We start from the raw sequence: 25,691 nt of genomic DNA on the forward strand, positions 1-25,691 counted from the left end.
ATGACAACACTATGGCAATCCCCGTGTATTTTATGCATTTAAAAAAAAGATCCCCGTGCATTTTATACATTTAAAAAAAAGATATTTTTATACTTTATATTATATATGTTCTTAATTTTTTTGAATACTTTATAATTTTTTATTTTTTTGACATTGCATATAAGACAAATAATGTCACATCAATATAAAGTACATGTAGATTATCACATGAGTTGTTATATCAACATTGTTAAATAATTAATATTTTAGTAAGCATCTCTGTTAAAAGAAGTGGTTTGACTTTTTTTGAAAGATTGAATGTCAAATTTAGCTAAAAAAAGAATAAGGATCAAATTAAAAAGAATATAAACATTGAGGCTAAATTTATCATTATATATACACAATTTTTTTTAATTTTTAAAACATTGAATCTTAAAACTGTATTGATACTTTTGTGAAAGGCACTGATACTTTATTAAGGGTATTTGAGCTGGGCAAAAAAAAAAACTTACACGAGACCTGGTTTGTTTAGAAAACGAGTATTATTTTTTTATCCAAGTCCATTTTTCGAGGTTATATTTTTACCAAAACCCATCAACTTTTTGAGCAAGCTTTCGAGCTGGGCCAGGTGGCCAAATTTATAGACAAGTTTAATTTAAGTGAAGCAACTAAATAATTTGAGAAGTGAGTTGATCTTTACAATATGTTTGGTTTACTAAAATGAAATAAAATAGGAATTGAATAGTTTATTTTACGAGGATGGAATAGAAATGTAGTAGTATTACTAGAATAAAGTAATAATAGTATTATTTGGTTATATGAGATAGTGTTGTTGAATTGAAAAGTGATAGTCGTAAAAGATTATTTTATCCTTAGTATAAAATTATTAAGTAAAAATTTAAAATTAATTTCTTAATATCATAAAACTATATTATTTAATATATTATTCATATTAAATATTATATTATTTTAATTTATATACTTATAAATAAGATATTTGTTAATATTATATTTAAAATATTTATTGATTAAAATATAATAATTAACTATTTTAATATTAGTTTAAGGGTGCAAAAAGTCTTCAAACTTTTTCAAAAAAAGCAATTAAGCCTTTTTTTTGCACTCATTTAGGTACTTAAACTTTCAAAATACATCAAAAAAGACCCTCAAGCCTTTTCAAAAAAGCAATTAAGCCCCTATTTTTTTTGCACTCAATTGGGTACTTGAACTTTCAAAATGAATTAAAAAGCCCTCAAACTTTTTCAAAAAAGCAATTAAGCCCCTGCTTTTATTAAAAATTAGAAAAAAATTTATAAAAAATAAAATCAATAAAGGCTATAAATATTATTAAATTTTAATAAAAATATAAAAATCTTAAAAAATATATAAAATATTTTAAAATTTTATAAATATCGTAAAAAATTATAATATATATAAATATAAAAATATAAAACTTTATAAATTTGTAAGAAAATTATAGAAAATGTAAAGAAATATAAATTTCGTAAATTTTTTTATAAAAATTATCGTACCAAAAGAAGTATTTTATAATTTTTCTATTGTTACATGTGTACTGCCATGTCAGTTTGCTATTAACACATATTATGTGCATAAAAATCAGTTAATGGATTTAACAGTTGTTGTTTGCGTGAAAACTGAAATTTCAAAATTCGAAAAGTATAGTGACTAAAAATGATCGAATTGGAGAACATAAACTAAATTCATAACTTTACACGTCTTATAAGAGTAATAACAAAATTTACACAAATGAATTTATCTACTATCATTTGAGTTAGGAATAAAATTTCAAAATTCAAAAAGTATAGGGATTAAAAAGGACCAATTTAAAAAGTATAGTGACTAAAAACAATCACCTTAAATTATAGAGATTTGGCCAAAAAATATTATAGAGATTAAATCCAAGACATGCACAAAATATAGGGACTAATACCCGAATTTAACCAAAGTACAACCTTGCCAGGCAAGTAAAGTGATTATACTCGGTTTCCAGTCTTTTTCAGTCTTCTTTGATTGTGAGGTAAAGAGGGCTGCAGGTCTCTGGCTTATTGATGAGTAAGTTCAAATATTGATTTAGTTGGATTGAAATTTCAATTGTTTAAGATTATAACAGCAATTTATCCAGAATTTCAACTCAAATTTCACTTCTGTGTTTATGAGATGAATTTGATGCAATTTTGTTGTTTCCATCCTACAGGGCTGACAAAGGCGAAGAGGAAAGCTACACTGCTGGGGTTTTGCAGGAAACCTCCATATCCTTTTCAAGTTCCAAAATTCAAGGAAATAACGCTAGTGTGCATTTTGATCTACACAAGCACCCTTGGGAAATTGCGGGTTAGTGTGGACTTTGATGGCCAATCATCCGGGAAGCTTTTGCAGCATAACATTGTTGCTCTTGGTGTTTAATCTTCTGTGACAGATTTTTAGGGCATCCTCAACTGGCGGATCAAAACAAAATTAACCCAGGATTTTAGTTATAGAAACTCTCATGGAATTACCCAAAGGACGGGAAATTTGCAGATAGTGAACCAGATGATCCACTCTTTAATCTCAATTCAAAGAAATCACTCAATAGGTTGGTAACATATACTCTGATCATACCAATCAATGACATGAAACTTCATTGGCTAATAGCGAAACATCATTTGGATTAGAGACATTTTGATAAAATGTAATATTATTTTATATGAAATATAAATAATACTTATCAATATAATGGATATTATTTACTATTTTAATAATTAATAATGTTATTTTTGCTTAAAAATTAATAATTTTATTTAAAATTAATACAATATTAACCATGGCAGAAGACAGGAGTTTAACTCTTCATTTACACTAATTTCAAATTCAGTCCCTCAACATTCAACAATCCTTATCTTTTTTAAAAAGTAATATCTATATTTATGTAAGTATTAGTTGTATTTATACAAGTATTTTAAAAACTAATATTTTTTAAATTTTAAAAATAATGTATCTAATTGAAATTAGATAATGATGAAATTAAATTGGTTAGTTATAAAACTTAACTGTTTGTTTCACATTAGAACTCTCCATCTAGGGTGGAAGAGTACAACTAGGGTGTAACCATGAAAGCATTAGATAATCATGAAATTAAATTGGTTAGCTATAAAAGTCAACTGTTTGCTCTATGTTAGAACACTCTGTCCACGTTGGAACGCTACAACCAGAGTGGAACCAAGTTTTCATGATATTTATGAAGAACTTATGTTAAGTTCTCATTTGTAACTGCGAATTTAGTTAAGTTATTGAATCAGTTACTAGTATTCATTAATTTAGGTATGTATGTATTTGATTTAAAGTTTTCATTAATAAAATTGTATGAAATTTTATAGTTTTGTTTTCCGCAAATATATAACGAAAGTGTATGATCAATCAGGACTACAAAAGGATGGTATTTGTTGAAGTTTGGCCTGCATGCAGACAAGAAGCAGAGAAGCTGCCTGAGCCATGCAGTTGCAGCTGAAGTTCATGCTGCTGTTTTGTTTAGTTTTGTTACTTCAATTGATATTTTGTAACTTAGTTGGATTAGAACTAAGTTGTTAATGTACTTGTTGTAATTAGGTTAAGTTTGAGCTGATAAATCAGCTTTACCATGTGTGCAAGTCATGTTTTTAACAAGTTACAATGTTATTAATTAGTGGGGTTAGGTGAAGTTTAGGTGATTTCTCATTTTCACTAGCTGAAAAGCTTGGTATATGTAATGGCCTAGTGCCTTCATTCATTGTTAATGAAATTATCAGAATTCTTCTTCATTTTTCTGGTTTTTACTCAAACATTTTGTCCAAAAGCCTTAGCTGATTCTGTTTGTTTGCTCAGCAAGTTTCGAGCCTTCAAGCTCAAGTTTCTGTCAAATTTCTTCAAACTGTTTTCTTAGTTCCAACAGTATTGGAAGATAAGATTAGTGGATTGACAGATGATATCCTCGTAATCATTTTATCACTGCTGACATTGAAAGAATTAATTGCCACCAGCATCATCTCTCGAAGATGGCAATATTATGGAGATCCCTCTATAACCTCAACTTTAGATATGAAGAGATCTTACATCGTAAAATATATGGAGCTGATTACACGCATACATATATACAAGTGGTTAACCAAGTGTTGAGGCTTCATAAAGGTCTAAAACTGCATGAGTTTGGCATTCATTATCCATTAGATGCAAGCTCTGGTTGTCATATTGATCTTTGGGTTGCTTTTGCAATCGCATTTAGGGTTTCTAAGCTTGAATTAAACTTCTCAACCTGTCCAGTCTTATATTGGGCATTCGACACCAAGGACTACTCTATCCCACTTACCCTCTTCGATAGATCGAAGGGGATTGAGCCTTATTTGGTACAATTGGATCGTGTTTTATCCATTCGTACACCGCTTTTGAATGTTGACAATCGTTTCGAGGGTCTTAAAGAGCTCTTCTTGAAATCTGTAGAACTTACGAACCAACAGTTTGAAACCATTTTATCTAGCTGCACATCTCTTGAGTGCTTACGTTTGCTTGACAGCCCTGGGCTAGAGAATATAAAGCATACAGTTCCTCACATGAAGTTGAATTGCTTGGAGATATACCATTGTTCTGGTTTGAAGAATATTGGAATCTTTGCTCCAAATCTTGTTTCCTTTAAGTATTTAGGGCCCAGGATTTATATTTTGGTTAAGGATGCTAAACAGCTCATTAATGTTTGCATGTGTCCTTCTTGGAGATATGGGGAATACCCAATTACAAATTCTTTGGCTTTACCTTATAGGCAAAGCAAAGATTTTGGTTTTGACCTATTTGCTGCTTACTTTCCCCAGTTGGAGTATTTGATGATGGATGTTAGGTCTTATAAGGTGAGTGGAAAGCATATCCGAACACGTTGTCATTTAAGGTCCCTTTACTCTGCAAGTTAAAACATCTGTCATTGAGCACTTGGAATTCTTCCCTTGATCTCTGTTGACACCATTTTTTGGATAAAACGGGGTCGACTTGGATTTTGAAAAAAGAATGAAAACGGGAGTCGCCACCAATCTTTTTTGATAAGGTGTGATCGGGTCACCTCGAAAAGTGGTTGTTTTTAATAAACGATTTAATTTTTATTAAAACAAAGATTTTGGTCTATGAAATTCAAAAAAAGAAAAACGGGTTCGGGAGTCGGTTACGCACGAGGAAGGATTAGCACCCTCGATACGCCCAAAAATTGGTACCTAGTTGATTAATCAGTGTCTTAGTGTCGAAAATTGAAAATTTGAAGAGTTTTAAAAAATACGATCCTTAAAAGAAACTCTGATAACGTGAATTGAAATATAAGATTCTCTTGTTCCGAAGGAATATCACATCCAGCACGTTAGGACACGATACTCTAAACCATCGAAACCAAGATCACCTTATAGTTTAATGAAACCATACTTTGAAGCTTTAAGAGGATATTTGGCTATTTAGTCGAACGAGAAATCAAAACCCAGCACGTTAGGGCACGTTTTCTCGATTTTCCAAACGCGAAATATTGCCTTATTTAGAAAAATTTTCCTTTTGATGTTTAGTGTCAATGCTTGACAAAACAATAACGAATACGACAAGGTGAGCAAAGTAAAGTGAGTAACAACAATACAATAGGCAAAATGAAATGACGAGGCGATTACATAAACAAAGCATACAAATAAATAAATAGAACTAACATTTTAGAAAAAGCACAAGTGTACATGAATAAATAAACAAACACCAAATAACAATGATGACAATAAATACAATTATATAAAAATGTATATGCATGTATAATTTTAAGCCATAAAATAAGAAATGCATATAAATTATAGAATATGAAAACATAGATAAATATATACATATATAAAAAATCGGTAAGTATTACAAAAATAAAAATGTAAATATGTGTTTATATATATTTACAAATCGTGATAATATAAAATATATGTATGTGAATTATAAAATATGTGAAATATACAAAAAGCATTTTTAAGAATATAAAGAATATATATAAGTATGTATATGATGTAAAATATGCATAAATATATGTAAGTATATAAGAATTATGAAATATGAAAAATATATTTAAGTATGTATAAGTACGTATATATACATATATATGAATTAAGATGTATGTATTCATGCCTATATCTATGTATACATAAAAATATGAAATATAAAAATATAAAAAGTATATTTATAATAAATGAAAAGTATGTACTTAAATATATATTATAAAAATGTATCAACAATTTGAAATTATGAATATTAAAATATTTTAATATAATAATATATAAGATGATGACATATATATTTAGCGATATTAAAAATCCATATAACATACATAGAACATATATAGTATATGCATACCTTAGAAATGATAAGAAAAATAATAAAACTATTTTCTACACTACATAAATACATACACATATATATATATAAACAATAGTATATACAATATAATATTAGAAAAATGTATATAATAGTGTAAAATATAACTAATAATATTAAAATATATACAATGATAATATATATAAAAGATATATGTATATAATTATATAATATAATATTAAAATATAATAATACAACATAAAAACATGATACAAATAAAGTATAGTATTAAGAACACATATATAATACATGAAGAATATACATAATACTAAAATATTTAGGTAATATATGCGTATATCAAAAACTAGTAATAATATTACCGAGGTATATACAAATATGTCAAGTATATATACGTATTATAAATATATAAATATATAACAAAGCATAAACTAATAAAAATAAAAATAATAATAATAATAATGATAACATTGGAATATAAAAGAAACAAACATAAGATTAATAAAATATTAGAATAAAAATGAAATAAAAATATTAAATATGAAAATATATATATGTGTATACACGTACATAATAAAAATATATACTAATACATAATAATAATAATAGTAATACTAATAATACTAATAATATAAAAATAACAAGGATATTTAATAAAGATATAAAAATAAACGAAAAAAAAGGACTAAAATTGAATTAAAAACAAAGTTGTGGGGCAAATGTGAAAGGAAATGAAGAGAAATGGGCTTATTTAAGCGCGCACAAAACATAGGGGGACCGAAACAACAATTATTCCATTCCATTAAAACGCAGCACATTAGCGGGGACTAAATCGAAAATCGCGAGAAATTATGGGGCCAAATTGGAAACAAGAAAAATGACTTAATTGCAAAACCCTGAAAAAGCGGGAGGACTGCGCGCATAAATATCCCATTCAAACGAAAACACGCCGATCCTCTAGCGGGTCGGGTCGGATGGGTCGGGCAATGGTCAAAACGACGTCGTTTTGAGGCTTAAGTGTAGCCCCCAAAACGACGTCGTTTTGGAGGGCTATATAAGGCCTAAAATAACCAAAAAAATCATTTAGGGAGAGGGAAAGAAAAAAAAAGAAGAGAGAGGGAAGAGAGAAGGGAGAGAGAAGGGAGGGGGGAAGGGAAATCCGGCCAGGGGGGCCGGTCACCGGACGGCCACCGGAGGCTCGCCGGCGCCGGCGCCGGCCACCGCACGCGGTGGCTGGAAAAGGTAAAAAATTTATATTTTTTTTTATATTTTTTATTTCTTGTATTTTTTATATATATTAATATTTATATATGGAAAATAGGTTTAGAGAACGAGACAAAAAAAATAAAGAAAAAGATTACCTTATACTTGTAGTTTTTGATTTTTTTGACAACTTTGAACTTCTGATTTCAGTGTTAAAATCACGGCTTGTACATGTGTTTCATTCTATCTTGGTTATTGATTTCTTTTTAACATTTGAACGAATGTTAAAACGAAAACAGAAAAGAAAAACCCCCATGTTACAAAAATAGATTTCGGCTTTTAAAGCCAATATATTTTTTTTCGTTTCTTTTGTTTATTACTTCCCCCATCATTCGCATGTTTTCTTTGCTGTTGTGTTTGTTCTTGTTGCAGATGATGGGCACGGTGGAGCAGGTGGGGGTGTCAGACGCGTGGGGCGTGGTGGCCAAGGCTGAGGGGCATGGTAGCCGACATGGTGGCATGGAGAGCTGGAGGTGTGGCAGATGAGGAGGCCACGTGAGGCATGCGACGGCCACCTAGGGTTTGCTGCTGAACTTTGCTGAAAAATGTTTTAGATTTTGGGCCATTTGGGCTTTAGGGTTTTGATTTGTTTGGGTTTAAATTTTGGGTCAGAGTTTGGGTTTGTAAATAGGCTGTTACTTTTGGGTTTATTATTTGAGTTATTTTGTTGGTATGGGCCCGGGCAAAATGGGCTCGTACAATCTCTATGGGATTCACATTGCTACAAAATGGTTAGTTGCTTTGTCAAGGCATCACCATTCTTGCATCGGCTCGAGTTACATGTAAGTATTCTTGTTCAATCGAACATAAACTTTATCAAGAGACACGCATCTGTACCTAACATTTACTTTCGAAAATCCAAATAACAGTTTGAGCTACCTTCCGATAAAAACCAAGCATTGAGAAGAATTTCTATATCTCCACACCGATATCTAAAGGAGGTTTCGGTTTCTGGTTTTTTTGGCAATAAGATCGCTGTGGATTTCATCATAGCTGTTTTCGATTTTGCCATTGAACTCGAAAAGATTGAGATAACAGCAGTTTATTTAGGTGATCCTAGCAACTGCTTTAACTCGTTAAGACATTCGGAGATTGATTTTAATCTTGTTAGGGAAAGTATTCAACAGCTCCATGAAAGAATGCCTGCAAAAGTTCAGTTGTATTTTCTTGATGATCTTTGATGGTTATTTGATTTTACCCTATTTGGAGTGTAGTTTTCACTTGTTGATGGCATTTAATCCTACACAGTAAATTTGTAATTTTATGTTACATTTTACTTTTTTCTGTCGATTTTAGTATAGAATGTGAGTATACGCTTGATGTAAGTATGCTCAATTTTATATTATTATATATTTTAACAACTTACCGCAATTTGTAGTTGAATATGCATCGAATATAGATGCAAACATGATAAAATAGAATCCCCATCTAGTATTGTATCTATATTTATATTTAAGATTTTGACAAATTTATCAGTTTGTGTAGTATTTAATAAAATAAGTTTTTAATTAAATAAATTTAATTTAGACTGTCATGTAGGGTATTTATGTTGGCTTTTAAAATCTATTGAGATTGTCATGTAGAACCGCTATTAAGGAGGTAACGGAGTTTAACGGGAGAGTGACCACTTCGTAACAAAAATATAATACAAGTGACTAAAACGTAACATTTTAAACATAAGTGATTAAAATGTAATTTGAGGTAAACAAAAGTGATTATTTTTGTAGTTTACCCTAAAAAAATACAACACTAGGAATTCCAAAAAAAAAACATGGAGTACAAAAAAATTAGAGTCAAATCGACAAAAGATTTAAACATTAAGAGCTGAATGTATCATTATGCCAAAATAAATCAATTAAAATTTAATATTTTCAGTAGTTTATTTTTTCAAACACATTTGATAATATATAATATATAGAAAATAAACTTATTTTAAAATGATCCTAAAATATATAATAATTAAGTGCGAATAAAATAATGTCACATAATTAGTTTTTAAAAGCATACAAAGATTATTGTACACTCAATCATATATTATCTTTAACTTAATTTAACTTTAATTAAATTATTTTAAAATAATTAAAAAATTAAAAAAAATTAACAAAATGTTAAAATAAAATTACTTCTTAACCCTCTTACGATTTTAGTTTTTTTTATTCTTCTCCACCGTCTCTCCATTTCTTTCACCTTCGAAGATGGCTTCATCTAATTGGAAAATTTTAGGATCCATCTCTTTGAAAGCTTCTTGAATTATTATTGTAAATATGGACGCAAAATCTGTTCTTGAAGAAAGAATACAAAACCTTAATACTAATGTTTAACGATCTAGAAGAGGAGGATCGTTTTAAGTGCTTGCATAATAACAATACATAAATTGATAGTTTATGTGTTACATAGGATATTTTTAAAATACAGATATTACGTTGAAAATTTTATGAAAGTACTTGTACTGGATAATATACAAAATATTGATAGTTTAAGTATCATATTTGACATTTTCAAAGTATATCTACCACATCCATGTGGCAATCACCATGTATGTTAAGTTAATTGACGTTAACTTTTTCATTCATTTTGAGATGATATGACAAATAGTGTAAATTTAAGGGTTAAAAGAGATGAAAAATTAAATGGAAAGCTAAAATACCTCTTTTTTTTTTATAAAATTGGAGAGCCGAATAAGTCATTTTTTTGCTCGATCGAATTATTACACATTTTAAGCTTTTGCAAATAATGTTACAATCTGCAAAATGCAACAACACTCCCACAAAAGTGTCCCTCTCCCAAGTACAAAACACCAAAATCTCAACCCGATAACATCATAATTTTATACCACTAGACCCCCCAAAACCCCCTTCTGTTATTCCGCCCTCTAAAAAAATTGTGCAAGCAACCAAAACATAAGCCCCATATAACCAAGAATCCTTTAGACACTAACAGCTAACCAATTCTTTAGAAGAAACACAACAACATCACTCAAGATATATTCACCACCATGCCTTAAACATTCCATGCCTTTTTATTCCAGCTAACGCCAGAGCATAAGCCATCTTATTTCCGTGCTTTTCAGCTTTCGAGAAGGAAACATTACTTACTCTAACCATTCAGTTTTCGATCCTTGAAGGTAGATTGCAGCAACCATGGTCTCAATCTTTTGTTCTCAAACTAACTAAACACCTCATTTGAGCCAATCTCAATGATTAGAGAGCTTTTACCTTTCCAACCCATTGCTAAATACACATCCAAAGCAATGATAATCGCTCCAACCTCGGCTATAATGGAGTCTTTTGCTGCAACTGGAATCTAAAATGATGCCCTTGCCACCCCATCGAGTCTCTTAACACCCTTCCACACCCGACTTCATCCTCGTTCGCCACTCCACTTACATTAAATTTCACCCAACCATACTTCAGAGGACACCAAAACATGCCACCCATCCCAGATTTTTTTAAATCACACCAGCTTCTAAACGGGCAAATCCACCATTATCTCTTTTGCACTCTTAATTCTTCTTGAACAGACCTAACCCACATCAATGCCCACATCTTGGAGTGAAATAACAAACTGCTCGTTGTAGACCACTTCCTTTCAAACACTAACTCGTTCCTTGCCAGCCACACGGACCAGCATGTCGTCGTCACCGATATCAGCCATAGGTTTTTACACATACCTGGAAACTTTACATTATTACATAAAGAGAAAAAAATCTAAGAACCTATCAACTGGATTCCAATCAACATTCTGTTGGGAAGAAACCGAACAACCGAAACAAAGCGAAAGCACAACCGGTGTTCTTTCTCTCCTTATAACTCCTGTCAAAAATTATGGCAAGCACAATAGCACAATATATGTTCTCTAGCAACCTTAATCAACCACAAATTGATTAATGCAACCACAACAAAAATAAATAGAGACACCGATATTTTTACGTGGAAAACCCCTCTAAATCAAGGGTAAAAACCACGGGACTTTAGAGTCCGATAAAGAGTTCCACTATCATCAAATGTTCAACTACAAGATCACAATATCAAGCCTACAACAAGCATTCAACTCCGACAAGGCTAACAATATGTAATCTTTAGCAAAAGAGAGAAAAATGAGAGAACATCACCAAAAACGTAGCTGCTGAAAAATGGGTATTTCCGACGCTACAAGTCTCGGATGAAAAATCCGACCGTACAAAGTCAAGAACACCTTATCACCTAGCTGCTGTCCAAAAATCAGCTCAATCGAACCACGGATGGACCTTCGATCGAAGAGTTGATCACTGCTGCACCAAGCTTGAAAAACTGATTTTTCTATTCTCTTTCTCTCTATTTTTTTTAGCTCTCTGCTAAAATTTTTGCCCAACACCCGTTAAAAACCCAAAATGGCTTTTGACAAAACCAAAGAAGGGACAATAAATTGTGGCAGAAATTATGGGTTTCCCACATAGTGGGACCCATACCCAACAAATCTCCCCCTCCAACTATGTGGGGAATGCCTCCATGCCGGAGGTCAAACAACATGCTTCAAACTTTCCTTTTGGTAAGGCCTTCGTCAACATATCAGCACCATTATTATTAGTGTGTATCTTCTCAAGCTCTAACAACTTAGCTTCAAGAACATCTCGTATCCAATGGTACCTCACATCAATATGCTTAGATCTAGCATGAAAAGTTGAGTTCTTACCAAGATGAATAGCACTCTGGCTATCACAGTACAGGACATACTTCTCCTGAGTAAAACCAAGCTCATGCACAAACTTCTTCATCCAAAGCATCTCCTTACACGCTTCGGTTGCTGCAATGAACTCTGATTCGGTGGTGGACAATGTAACACACTTTTGCAGTCTCGATTGCCATGCCACAGCTCCCCCTGCATAAGTGATTAAGTAACCTGAAGTAGATCTCCTCGAGTCAATGTCTCCGGCCATGTCTGAATCTGTATACCCAACAAGAACAGGTTTCTCATTGCCGAAATAAAGTTTCATGTTGGAAGTGCCACGAAGATATCTCATAATCCACTTCACTGCATTCCAATGCTCTCTGCCTGGATTAGAAAGAAACCGACTAACTATACCAACGGCATAAGCCAAGTCTGGTCTCGTACAAACCATTGCGTACATCAAACTACCCACGGCTGAAGAGTAAGGAATTTTCTGCATCTCTTCCTTCTCCTTTTCTGTGGAAGGACTATGCTTAACACTCAATCTAAAGTGCATAGCAAAGGGAGTATTCACCGCTTTAGCTTTGTCCATACTAAACCTTTGAAGTACTTTCTCAATGTACCTCTCTTGTGATAACCATAATTTCTTGGCCTTTCTATCACGTGTCAGTCTTATGCCAAGAATTTGCTTTGCTGGCCCCAAATCCTTCATTGCAAAGGATTTACTCAACTCTTGTTTCAACTTCTCAATTCTAGAAGCATTCTGACCAACAATAAGCATATCATCAACATAGAGCAAAAGGATAATAAAATCATCACCAGAGAATCTCTTAACAAACACACAATGATCAGAAGTAGTCTTCTTGTAGCCTTGCTCCCCCATAACAGACTCAAACTTCTTGTACCATTGCCTTGGAGCTTGCTTCAAACCATACAAGCTCTTCTTCAATCTGCACACATAGTCCTCTTTCCCTTGTGCAACAAAACCCTCTGGCTGCTCCATGTAAAGCTCTTCTTCCAAGTCACCATGAAGAAAAGCAGTTTGCACATCCATTTGTTCAACCTCTAGGTCATAACAAGCTACCAAACTCAGTATAGTTCTGATAGAGGACATCTTCACAACCGGAGAAAATATTTCTTCAAAATCAACCCCCTTTTTCTGAGTATAACCCTTGACGACCAATCTAGCTTTGTATCATGGAGATGAAGACTTCTCTTCTTGCTTCAACCTGTAAACCCACCGATTCTTCAAAGCTCTTTTGCCCTTAGGCAGTTTCACCAATTCAAAAGTATGGTTCTCATGCAAGGATTGAAGTTCGTCTTTTATCGCTTCAACCCACTGATCTTTGCATTCACTCTCCATAGCCTCTTCATAACATTCAGGTTCTCCCCCGTCAGTCAAAAGAACATATTCATCAGGAGAATACCTGACAGAAGATCGTCGATCTCTGGAAGACCTTCGAAGTGGAACTGCTGGTGGAGCTATAGGTGCTTGTTGTTGATCATTCACAACATCATCCATGGGAGTATCAAAGTCACCTATAGTCTGATGGTCACCACTAACATCACCATGCACATCATCCTGGATAGGATCTGGTGAAGAGTCTAGGGGAACCGGATTCACATCGATCAAGTCACCACTACCTTGTGAATCCACTTTCTCCGTCTTATCAATGTCATCAATGGTCTGATCCTCAATGAAGACAACATCTCTACTTCTCACGAGTTTCTTCTGAACTGGATCATAGAGTCTATAACCAAACTCACCATCTAGACCATAACCAATAAAAATGCATTGTCGAGCTTTGACATCCAACTTGGATCTTTCATCCTTTGGAACATGAACAAATGCTTTACAACCGAACACACGTAGGTGATCATATGACACGTCTTTACCAAACCAAACTCTATCTGGCACATCACCTTTCAAAGGAACACTAGGAGACAGATTTATCACATGTGTCACTGTATTCAAAGCTTCAGCCCAAAACGATCTTGGTAACTTTGCATCTGACAACAAACATCTGACTCTCTCAATCAATGTCCGGTTCATTCTTTCAGCTAACCCATTTAACTGTGGAGTCTTTGGTGGTGTTCTCTGATGTCTGATTCCCTGTCGCAGACAATACTCATGAAACGACCCTGTGTACTCGCCACCATTATCAGTACGAATGCACTTCAACTTCTTCCCAGTTTCCCTTTCAACTGATGCTTGAAACTGTTTAAACACCTCAAAGACTTGATTTTTAGACTTCAAAGTGTAAACCCATAGCTTTCTTGAACAATCATCAATGAAAGTCACAAAGTAAAGTGCACCACCACGTGATCTTACTTTTATCGGACCACAAACATCTGAATGGACCAACTCTAGCAACTCTGATTTCCTATGAGGAGGATGGCTACTAAATGAAACTCTTTTCTGCTTTCCTGCTAGACAATGAGCACAATTCTTCAGTGTAGCATTCTTTAAACCCGAAAGTTGATTCTTCTTCGCTAAACAGCTAAGCCCCTTCTCACTCATGTGACTGAGTCGTTTATGCCACAACTCAGTTGAGTTGTCATTCAGTGTCACATTCACCGTCTCTCGAGAAGTCAAAGCTTGCATCAAGTACAAATTTGAGCTCTTCTTTCCTCGAGCCACAACTAAGGAGCCTTTAGTCAGCTTCCACTGCCCTTCACTGAAGGTGTTACAGAATCCCTCATCATCAAGTTTTCCTGCAGAAATCAAATTCAAACGGACATCCGGTGCATGTCTGACATCCTTGAGAGTTAACTTTGTTCCATTGTTACTTACCAAGCTAACATCTCCCATACCAATAACTGAAACCAAACCATCATTACCCATCTTCAATACCCCAAAATCACCAGGAGTATAAGATGTGAAGAATTCTTTCCTCGACGTGACATGAAGTGATGCACCAGTATCAATCACCCAACTAGTCTCGTCGCATGCTAGGTTGACCAAATTCTCATCACAAATAACTAACAAATCTTCACGAGTAACAGTAGCAACACGCTCGGATTTTTCATCGTCATTCCGATCGTGTTTATCACCACCACCTTTGTTCTCTTTCTTCCACTTGAAGCAATATTTCTTGATATGACCTTTCTTACCACAATGATGACACTCAAGATTCTTGTATCTCGATCTTGACTTGCTTCGGCTTTTATCTCTACCTTTTCCATCTTTGTCTCTGTTTCTCCCCCTGTTTTCGATAACCAACACCTCGGACTGTGATGTAGAACCCTGAGATCTTCTTCTAACCTCTTCATTCAACACACCACTCTTAGCCAAATCCAAAGTAATAATACCTTGTGGGGCAGAATTAATGAGTGAGACTCGAAAGGTCTCCCAAGAGTTTGGTAGAGTAGCAAGCAACCAAAGTCCTAAAATCTCGTCATTAAATTTGACACCCATACCAAGCAACTGATTCATCACACTCTGAAATTCACTAACATGGTCAGCTATAGACATTCCTTCTTTATATTTCAGCGCCATCATTTTCTTCAGCAAAAATAACTTGTTATTGCCTGACCTCGAAGCATACAAGCTTTCAAGCTTCTCCCACAATGTTCGAGCATGTGTCTCCTAATCAATGTGATTGTAAACATTTTCTTCAACAAATTGCCGAATAAAGCCACACACTTGTTGATGCTCAAATTCCCATTCTTCATCACTTTTCGAATCGGGTTTTTGAGTAGTAAAGACCGGAAGATGCAAAGCCTTCACAAACAACAAGTCCTTCATTTTATTCCGCCAAAGTTGATAATTTGTGCCATTCAACATAATCATCTTGCTCGTATTAATTTCCATAATTATCTGACACAATAACCAAGCTCTGATACCAGTTTGTTGGGAAGAAACCGAACAACCGAAACAAAACGAAAGCACAACCGGTGTTCTTTCTCTCCTTATAACTCCTGTCAAAAATTATGGCAAGCACAATAGCACAATATATGTTCTCTAGCAACCTTAATCAACCACAAATTGATTAATGCAACCACAACAAAAATAAATAGAGACACCGATATTTTTACGTGGAAAACCCCTCTAAATCAAGGGTAAAAACCACGGGACTTTAAAGTCCGATAAAGAGTTCCACTATCATCAAATGTTCAACTACAAGATCACAATATCAAGCCTACAACAAGCATTCAACTCCGACAAGGCTAACAATATGTAATCTTTAGCAAAAGAGAGAAAAATGAGAGAACATCACCAAAAACGTAGCTGCTGAAAAATGGGTATTTCCGACGCTACAAGTCTCAGATGAAAAATCCGACCGTACAAAGTCAAGAACACCTTATCACCTAGCTGCTGTCCAAAAATCAGCTCAATCGAACCACGGATGGACCTTCGATCGAAGAGTTGATCACTGCTGCACCAAGCTTGAAAAACTGATTTTTCTATTCTCTTTCTCTCTATTTTTTTTTTAGCTCTCTGCTAAAATTTTTGCCCAACACCCGTTAAAAACCCAAAATGGCTTTTGACAAAACCAAAGAAGGGACAATAAATTGTGGCAGAAATTATGGGTTTCCCACATAGTGGGACCCATACCCAACACATTCCACCACTCGGAAATTTTTCTCTAAAACCCTTCAATGAATTTGCATTGAAAAAAAAAAGATGCTCCACTTTCTCCAGTTCTCTATTGCACCAAGGGCAACCTCTCTCCGATTGATAAATCTACACACCTCTTCTAATCAGGAACTCCTTAGTAGGTTGCCTATCTATTGAAATCATCCAGAGGAGGCTTCTCACTCTAAGAGGCACCTTTAACTTCCAAATCTTATCAAAGGCGAAACTAATGTGATCCACTCCTTTGATCAATAATTCTGTTAATTTCTTCACCGAGAACACCGCCTTATTTTCATGTATCCATATTAATTGATCCTCCTCTTCTGGAACCGACACTTTACTACTAACTACTTCTTTTAAACGATTGAGCATATCCAATTTCCTATCCAATTATGGTCGTATAAAGAAATCAACCCAATTAACCTCGTTAAACCCGTTCGAGTTCAAAAGTCTTTCACCACACCTTTCTTGTTATTGACTGAACGGAACAACTTTGGAAGTTCCACTTTTAGAGGTCGTTCTCCACACCAAATATCCTCCCAGAACATTGTCGTATTACCATTCCTAGTCAGCCAACGAAAAGATTCTTTCCCCATCCATTTAGCTACTTTTGTGTCTTTAGCATTCTCTACGATACCCCTCCAAACCATCGGCATATCTTTTGTGTTGCTCATTCTAATTCGCCATTGTTGCGCAAGGGATTCGTACTTCGCAACTATAATTTTCCCCACAAAGCTTCTCTTTCCACCGTGAATCTCTAACTCCATTTGGCAATGAGTGACTTGTTTTTTACCCTGATATCCACCACTCCCGCACCCCCTTATCCTTTGGCAAACAAATCTATTTCCACTTTACCTTCGCCATTTTCCTTCGTCCACCAATATTTCCCCACAAAAAATTCCTTCTAATTTTGTCAATTACATTAATCACATTTCCCCACAACTTCCAGCCCGATAGTTTCCTCAACTCTTTCCACGATTCCATTCCAAGGAGAAATCTTCCTTGGATCAGCTCCTAAAGGAATTCCCAAGTAATTGAACGGCAATTCCCCTATCAGCAGCCATTCTGTACATAAACTCCTCTTCGATGCCAAACCCCACAATGCATGACTTACGGAAAGTTAATCCTTAACCCAGAGAAAATTTCAAAGCAGCGGAGAATATACTTAGTATTCCTCACCACGTCCTCATCCGCCCTATAAAATAAAATGGTATCGTCTGCGAATTGTAGATGTGTGACTGACTGACCAGGTATAACATCTTTTATCCCCTCAATGATCCCCATCTCCTCAGCTTTATCCATCATCAAGTGCAGTACTTTCGTCACTAGAATAAATAAGAATGGTGATAATGGGTCCCTTTGTCTAAGACCTCTGTAGACTCTAAACTCATTTGTGACCGTACCGTTAATAAGCACTGCTGCTCTCGCTATTGACACACCCTCCAACATCCAACCAGTCCACCTCTTTCCAAAACCCATCTTCAACAATACAAGCTCCAAAAAATCCCAGCCCACACAATCGTAAGCTTTGGAGAAATCCAGCTTAAAAATCATATATCCTCCCGCACCTACCTTCTTCTTAACCGAATGTATTATCTCATTTGTGATTAATATTCCATCAAATATATGTCTTCATCGAATAAATGCACATTGTGCATTACTTACCACGGCCCCAATAACTTCACGTATTCTTCTTGATAGAACCTTTGCCACTATTTTGTACAACGAACTCACCAAACAGATTGGTCTAAATTTGGGAATGTCATTCGGATTTTCATTCTTGGGTATGCGTGCTATGAAAGACGAGTTAATGTTTCTCTCCAACTTTCCAGTTTTATAAAATTCCGCCATCATTTCTAACAAATCCTTTTGTACAACCTCCCAACATTTTCTGAAAAAGCATAGATTAAATCCATCCGAACCCGGAGCTTTGTTCTCATCACAGCTTCACGTCGCTTCGTTGATTTCCTCCATAGAAAAAGGCACCTCAAGTTTCAAAGCTTCTGCTTCTTTTAGCCTATTGAATTTCAATACCATATCCATTTTCCATTTCCTCGAAGGGCGGCTAAAGTGGTCTCTAAAAAAATTGAACATCTTCTCTTTCAGCTCCTTAGGTTCACTATACCAAGAATTTTCAATTTTCATCCCATGCACAATTTTCCTCTTCGCTTTAATCTTTACCGCCCTATGAAAAAATGCTGTGTTAGAGTCTCCGTCTTTCAACCATGTCATTCTTGATTTTTGCCTCCAAACCGATTCCTTAAATTTAATCATTTCGCCTAGTTCTAGATTCAAACTTCTCATCTCCTCCATTTCCAACTCAGTTAACTCTCGATTATCGCTTTCATCATCCAGAATCTTAATCCTCTCTTCAATCTCATTTATTCTTTTTTCCAATTCATTTCCTGCATCACCATTCCATTTCCTAAGGGCTCCTTTTAACTTCCTCAATTTTCTCGATATTCTACCATTCGTGCTGTCCATTTCATTCCATTCTTTTTTAATTAAACTCGGACACTCCTTGCTAAGCCACGCATTTATAAACTTTAAAGGTTTCGAACCCCAATCCACTGCTCCATTAGTTAAAAAAATCGAAATATGATCCGATACTGATCTTTTTAGTCCCTGCTGTTGAAGATCTTCAAAATGTTCTAACCATTCTTCATCATGTCAATAATTTACTATAATATTATATATTATCAAAAGATAAATATGAATATTTACTAATATTAAACACAAATTTACTCAAAATTAAACTATTTAAATATTTTAAGCATGAAATACATTTCAAATATAAAAAAATTCCATTAACTAATAAATCACTAAAGAACTATATCCAATTTCTACATTCCTAGAATAGCAAAGATTTAAAGCCATCATATTTGTATATTTGTTGGGTATTTCCAGCTCTATCGACAACCAAGTTATACTTCACAACCATGAACCCATTTCCTTTATGCAAATTCCTCACTTTATCTTTGAACCCCAAATATGCATTGTAAAAGGTTAAAATAAAATAATCAAAGACCATCATCAAGAATGTATAATTGAGCTTGTGCAGGCATTCTTCCATGCAGCTGCTCAATGCTTTTTCTAACAAGAAAATCATCATCTGGTTTTAACGAGATAGTTCACTTGGAAGGGTCACCTAAATAAGCTGTTGAAATCTCAATCTTTTCGAGTTCAATGGCAAAGTCGAAAACAACCATGATCAAGTCCACAACCAGCTTATTGCCAGAAAAACCAGAAACCAAGACCTCCTTCAAATAGTTGTGTGGAGATACAGATCTTGTAGAGGATATAGTTCAAACTGTCGCACAGATTTTAAAAAATAAATATAAGATACAAATACATTTCGTGTATAATTAAGTTCAAAGAAATAAGAGTACTTACATGTAACTCTAGGCGATGCAAGAACGGTGATACCTTAACAAAGGATGCAACCATTTCAAGCAACCTAAAATCCCGAAGGGACCATCGGCAAAATTTAAACTTGACAATGATAGATGCCTTAGATTGTAGAGCAAAGGGCCATTGTCTAATACTTTTGTTCTCTGTAAATAACCAAAACCAGTTATAAGAGAGAAAAAAAAAAAAGACTTCCTGACAAAATGAAAATGTCAAATCCTATAGAAGGTCCTTGTATTATACATATTTGACAGAGTAAGTCCCTCTTCTGTAATTTGATCAGTCTCAAAACATGTATTTTCAATCAATTTTGTCAAATTATTTGTCCAATACTTACATGGCATGACCCTAAAGAACTTAATTTAGACATTTTTCCACTTACCCCAAAAGAACTAGCATCCATCACCAAATGCTCTATTTGAGGAAGGTATGCAGCAAATTGGCCAAAAACAAAATCTCCCCTTTGCATATTGGGCAAACCCAAAGAATTTGTTCTAGAAAACTCCCAAGTTTCCCAATTGGAACGCATGCATGCATGAACAAGCTGTTTAGCATCCTTTACACTACTGTTTATCTTAGGCCCTAAATACTTGAATGAAACAAGATTTGGAGCAAATATTTCCAATTTCTTCAACTGAAAACATCTATACATCTCCAAGGATTTCAACTTCATGTGAGGAACAGCATGCTTCACATTCACTAGCCTGCTACTGTAAAGCACATGTAGGAACTCAAGAAATGTGCAGCTTGATAAAATGGTTTCAAACTGTTCATCCGTAAGATCTACAGATTTCAAGATGAGCTCTCTAAGACACTCGAAACCATTATCAACATTCAAAGGCGGTGCACAAACGGAGAAAACACGATCCAATTGTACCAAATAAGGCTCATTCCTCTTCGTTTTATCGAAGAAATCGAGCGGAAAGGAGTAATTCTTGAATGAACATACCCAAATTGGGACTTGATTGGTCGAAAAGTTCAATTCAAGCTTGGAAACCTTAAATGCAATTGCAAAAGCAACCCAAATATCAATAAGATCACCACGGCTTGCATCTAATGGATAATGAATGCCAAACTCATGCAGTTTTGGAGCTTTGTGAGATCTAAGCACTTGGTTAACCACTTGCATGAATCTTTCCATGTAATCAGCTTCATATATTTTACATCCCCATTCATTATCTGTGTCATCGTCATTGCGATGCAAGATTTCTTCATATCTAAAGTTGAGCGTGTGGAGCGATGTCCATAAATATCGCCATCTTGAAGAGAGGATGCTGGTGGCAACTGCTTGTTTCAATGTCAAAAGTGATAAAATGGTTAACAGGATATCATCTGGCAATGCACTAATCTTTCAATTTGCTCTTTCAACCCTGAAGCAAACCCTTATAGAAGCAAACTCTTTCTAAGTTGTATGACTGACCGATTTAATTTCATATTATTTACACTATTAAATAGTAAAAATATTTTATAGGATAAATTACACTTAAGATTACTCTAAAAAAGGGTTTTTTCTTAATTTGGTCGCCCTAAATTCTTTTCTCAATTTAATTACTGTAATTAAAATAATTGTTTGAATTAGTCACGGCTGTTAAAAATTTTATTAATCCACCAATAGATTGTTGATGTAGTATATTATCCAATTGAATTATGACATGTGGCATTTTTTTTTTACTTTTGACTAAAGTTTAGAAAGCTCTTTTAATTTTGTCACTTTAAAAAGATTGATTAAACCGGTCACTCATTGTTAATTGGTAACAAAGAGACTAACAGTGCATTTTTATGAATTGTTTTGAGGTGACCAAAATAGAAACCACCTCTGTTTAGAGTGACTAACAAGTAGTTGATCCTAATTTTAGAGTGACTAATGTGGAAATACACACTCAACATTCTATTACCATTTGACGATGGAGTGGCTAATTTGATCCACTTTTTTTTTTGGATGACCAAATTAACAAAAGAAAATTTAAAGTAACCAAAATAGAAACAACCCCTATTTAGAGTGACTAATGGGTAGTTTACCTAATAATTTACTATTAATTAAATGTTTATAATATATTTTTTGTAAGTCTTTATTATTAAAATAATAGAGAAATAATGGTATGAAACTGTGATTTCATCCCTATCCCTTTTCAATAAAAGATATGATTTGTCATTTTTCTAATCACAGTTTCATACAATCATTTCTTTAACATGATATTGCAATTTATTATCATACAAAATAATAAATAATATTCATTATATTACATTTTAGATTCATATTTCTAAACTTCACTTATGAAGAAAATTTTTTTTAGAGATAATATATCAAATAATTTACAAAATTACTGAAGAATACAATATTAAAATATTTTAAAGAGCCAAAGACATTTCAAAAATAAAGATTTTATTTTCCATTAACTAATACATCTTCTAATATTGCAACTCAAGAATCAAAGTACTCAAATGACTAATTTCCATTAATAAATTACATAAGATGCTAATTAAGGACCATAATCCAAATGATGTTTTGCTCTTCTACTGCAAGTATATCCAATTTCATCATAAAGAATGGTGTGATTTGAGCTGCTTACATTCCTATAATAGCAAGATTTAAAGCCATCATATTTGTATATTTGTTGGGTATTTCCAACTCCATTGACAACCAAGTTATCCTTCACAACCATGAACCCATTTCCTTTCTGCCAATTCCTCACTTTATCTTTAAACTTCTTTTCATTGAACCCCAATGTGACATTAGCTACAGTCAATGAAGTTCCATTTCCTTGATTTATATAGTCAGAGTATATGTTGAAAACAAACCTCTTCAATGATTTCTTTGGTTTGAGATTGAAGCCTGGCATCTTTGAATGAACCCTGTCATCAAAATGGATCTTCTGGTTCACAATGTGCAGATTTCCATCCTTGGCCATCACCATGGAGTTTCTATAACTTAAATCTTGGGTTGATTTTGTTGTGATTGTCCCATAACTTGATTTGATCCAACCAGTTGAGGATATGGACCTGGTTGCTTTTGTAACAAATGTTCCATTTAAACCCTCAACATCTATCACAGAAGAAACACTTAAAGGAGCAATGCTATGGTGCAAAAGCTTCCCTTTAGTCTTTGAGCTCTTACAATCTAACCATGGGTGCAAATTCGCATCAATATACCACACATTCAAGGCATTTGTGACACTAAAACTTAATTTGTGGGATTTCCCATCTAATAATTTCCCCAAAAATGGGGTAATTTCAACGTCATAGTAGGGAGATCAAATGAACCAATGGCACTAATGGGTCTCCACAACTGAGGAATAATTCCACACCTGTGTAAACCACAGTAAAAGGCCAAATAGCACCAACAAGTTCACCATCCAAAGTAACCAAAACTTCCCTAAATGGTCCATTTCCAGGCAAAGTTGTAAGATTATTAGCAATAATATACTCACTTGGAGGATTTCCATACCAAAACTCGTCATTCTCATGAAAAGACACATAGACCTCTAACACAGCCTGATAAACATTCTGAGGAATTTCAAATTCCTTCACTTTAATATCAGTAGAATTCTCTATCTTATACCACAATCCATCATTCAATGGCAAATCCTTGGAAAAGGGTATGATTAAATCAGCCTTAGAACCAATCCCAGACGCTAAATTTACTTTTTCTACTGCAGGGTAAAAATAAAGAGATACATTGACATGGTAAACACCAGTATAAGTTTGGTCAACAAGATTTCCCATATAAACAGCTAAAGTTTGAGTCTTGTTCATCAAAAGCAATGAGGAATATTGTGTTACATCCTTTTTGCCACTCCAAACAATCCCAGTAGCTTTAGGCTCAGCTGTGCAGCTCCTTAGAAGCTCCACTCCTGATAACCAAACTCCAAAGATCCGATCAAATTGCCTTCCTTTGCATGTTGCATTCCATTCTAGTACGATCTTGGAAAATTCTTGAAATGGGCAATTAGATGGGAAGGCGTAGTTTGCAAAAACAGGAGGCTTACCATAGGTGTATCCAAAGTCATGTTGTAAAACAGTGAGGGAACATGGCTTTGTGTTGGGAACATTGATGGGTTTGGTGACTTCAAAAAACAGAGTTGGTGGAATGGTATCATTGGTTGATGATGGTTGGGAGAAAAGGGTTGATTTGAGGAAGGTTTTGGATTGATGGAGATTGGCTTGGCTAAAGAGAGGGTAGAGAAATAATTGGAGAAGAAAGAAGAGCAAAGGGAAGAAAAAAGAAGCCATGGATAGTTGCTGATAGGAGGAAGAAACTATTGGTTTGAAGGGTTTTGAAGTTAAAAACCAATGTTATGACTGAAGGATTTTGAAGGAAAAAAGGGGAAATTAAGCTGACAAAGAAACAAATCTGGGTCTAGCAGAAAGTGCAGCAATAAGATGAAATTACAGGGTGGCAGATGTTTGTTCAAATGGTAAAATATATTATTCCTTTTATATATAAAATTAGCATGATTAATTCAATATATTAATGGTAATATCTTATATCACTAAACATTTTTTAATACTTCAAATAATTTCCAAAAAGTAATGTATAAAAATAGTTACCGTATAATGAGTTAAATTATATTTTTTTCTCTATATATTATAACGTGTTAATATCCAACACTTACTACTGTGAGCATATTTTACTTGAGCCTTTTTAAAGGGAAAAAAAGTTTAAAAGTTAAGTCATTACCTAGTGCTAGAGTTGTCTATGGTTTGGCCCGAAGGTCTGGCTGAAAATGAATGAGTTTGAATAAAAATATATGTCTGAAAAATATGCTAGATTGGACAGAAATACAAGGCTTATCTAAAAAATGGACCAGCCTTGGGTAAGATTTTTTATCCCGACCCAACATTAATTTTCAATTAAAAAATCCTGCTTTTTTTGTTTGTAATTTTTCTATGTTTTGATGTTGTTTTCTTATTTTTTTACCACTATTTTGTTATCATTCTACTATTATGTTGTTACTATTTTGTTGTTAATGTTTGGATTTATATAACACTTGTTTTATTGTTAATTTTGCTACTATTTTAGAAGCATTTGCTTATTAAATTGCACCTATCTTAGTGTTATTTAAGTATAAATATTTTTTTAATTTATTTTTAATTTGTTGAGAAATATTTATTTTAATATTTTTAGTGTATTTGGTTATTATATATTTAATTTTTTATATAAAAAATAAAATTAGCAAAAATTAATACGATTCGATCTAGGCTAAGACTTTAGCATTTTTATCCAGATTGGACTTGAACAAAAATCTAAATCCATTTTTTAAGTCGAGCCTAGGCTTAACAATTGGACCTAAAATTTTATTAGAGCCCAATCTAAACCCGGCCCGCCCCAAGTAAAACTCTACTTGGTGCCATATAACCAATTGTTACTAGTGTTATGGTTTGTAAAATTTGAGTCCTCTTGACCTAATAACTTTGCAAGGCCGGAATCACCCAAACGTGCAACCATATCTTCATCTAACACAAC

At 33.8% G+C, this 25,691-nt stretch overlaps 3 protein-coding genes, 1 long non-coding RNA gene and 1 pseudogene across 4 annotated transcripts; 1 reads left to right on the forward strand and 4 right to left on the reverse strand.

Annotated features, from left to right (window-relative positions):
- The first annotated feature begins 2,017 nt into the window (after window positions 1–2,017).
- LOC121223442 (uncharacterized) lies at window positions 2,018–3,773 on the forward strand. Its single transcript, XR_005920783.1, has 3 exons — window positions 2,018–2,052; window positions 2,195–2,572; window positions 3,398–3,773. It is a non-coding gene; the product is annotated as an uncharacterized lncRNA (long non-coding RNA).
- A 13,968-nt stretch (window positions 3,774–17,741) lies between these two features.
- Window positions 17,742–18,670, reverse strand: LOC107935646 (uncharacterized). The gene is made up of 3 exons (XM_016868269.1): window positions 18,485–18,670; window positions 17,999–18,298; window positions 17,742–17,900 (listed from the first exon to the last, which is right to left on the reverse strand). The coding sequence occupies exons 1-3, from the start codon at window positions 18,668–18,670 to the stop codon at window positions 17,742–17,744; spliced, it is 645 nt and encodes a 214-aa protein (XP_016723758.1).
- A 96-nt stretch (window positions 18,671–18,766) lies between these two features.
- On the reverse strand, window positions 18,767–19,303 carry LOC107935647 (uncharacterized). Its single transcript, XM_016868270.2, has one exon. It carries the CDS (start codon window positions 19,301–19,303, stop codon window positions 18,767–18,769), a length of 537 nt encoding a protein of 178 aa, XP_016723759.2.
- A 647-nt stretch (window positions 19,304–19,950) lies between these two features.
- LOC107935648 (uncharacterized) lies at window positions 19,951–21,368 on the reverse strand. The gene is made up of 3 exons (XM_016868271.1): window positions 20,610–21,368; window positions 20,246–20,373; window positions 19,951–20,107 (listed from the first exon to the last, which is right to left on the reverse strand). Exons 1-3 carry the CDS (start codon window positions 21,366–21,368, stop codon window positions 19,951–19,953), a joined length of 1,044 nt encoding a protein of 347 aa, XP_016723760.1.
- A 1,274-nt stretch (window positions 21,369–22,642) lies between these two features.
- LOC107935663 (peptide-N4-(N-acetyl-beta-glucosaminyl)asparagine amidase A-like) lies at window positions 22,643–24,574 on the reverse strand (annotated as a pseudogene).
- Between the last annotated feature and the right edge of the window lie 1,117 nt (window positions 24,575–25,691).

This window comes from Gossypium hirsutum, chromosome D11 (genome assembly GCF_007990345.1).
Source record: "Gossypium hirsutum isolate 1008001.06 chromosome D11, Gossypium_hirsutum_v2.1, whole genome shotgun sequence".
In the NCBI taxonomy this organism is placed as follows: Eukaryota; Viridiplantae; Streptophyta; class Magnoliopsida; order Malvales; family Malvaceae; genus Gossypium; species Gossypium hirsutum.

Coding starts and splice junctions, on each gene's coding strand:
- LOC107935648 (XM_016868271.1), bottom strand. CDS start 21,368: ATGGAAAGATTCATGCAAGTGGTTAACCAAGTGCTTAGATCTCACAAA. Junction 20,374..20,609: donor TGGATGCTAGTTCTTTTGGG/GTAAGTGGAAAA, acceptor GGTTATTTACAG/AGAACAAAAGTATTAGACAA. Junction 20,108..20,245: donor TGGTTGCATCCTTTGTTAAG/GTATCACCGTTC, acceptor ATCCTCTACAAG/ATCTGTATCTCCACACAACT.
- LOC107935646 (XM_016868269.1), bottom strand. CDS start 18,670: ATGGCGGAATTTTATAAAACTGGAAAGTTGGAGAGAAACATTAACTCG. Junction 18,299..18,484: donor GTGAAGTTATTGGGGCCGTG/GTAAGTAATGCA, acceptor GTATTGTTGAAG/ATGGGTTTTGGAAAGAGGTG. Junction 17,901..17,998: donor ATAGGGCGGATGAGGACGTG/GTGAGGAATACT, acceptor TTGGCATCGAAG/AGGAGTTTATGTACAGAATG.
- LOC107935647 (XM_016868270.2), bottom strand. CDS start 19,303: ATGGACAGCACGAATGGTAGAATATCGAGAAAATTGAGGAAGTTAAAA.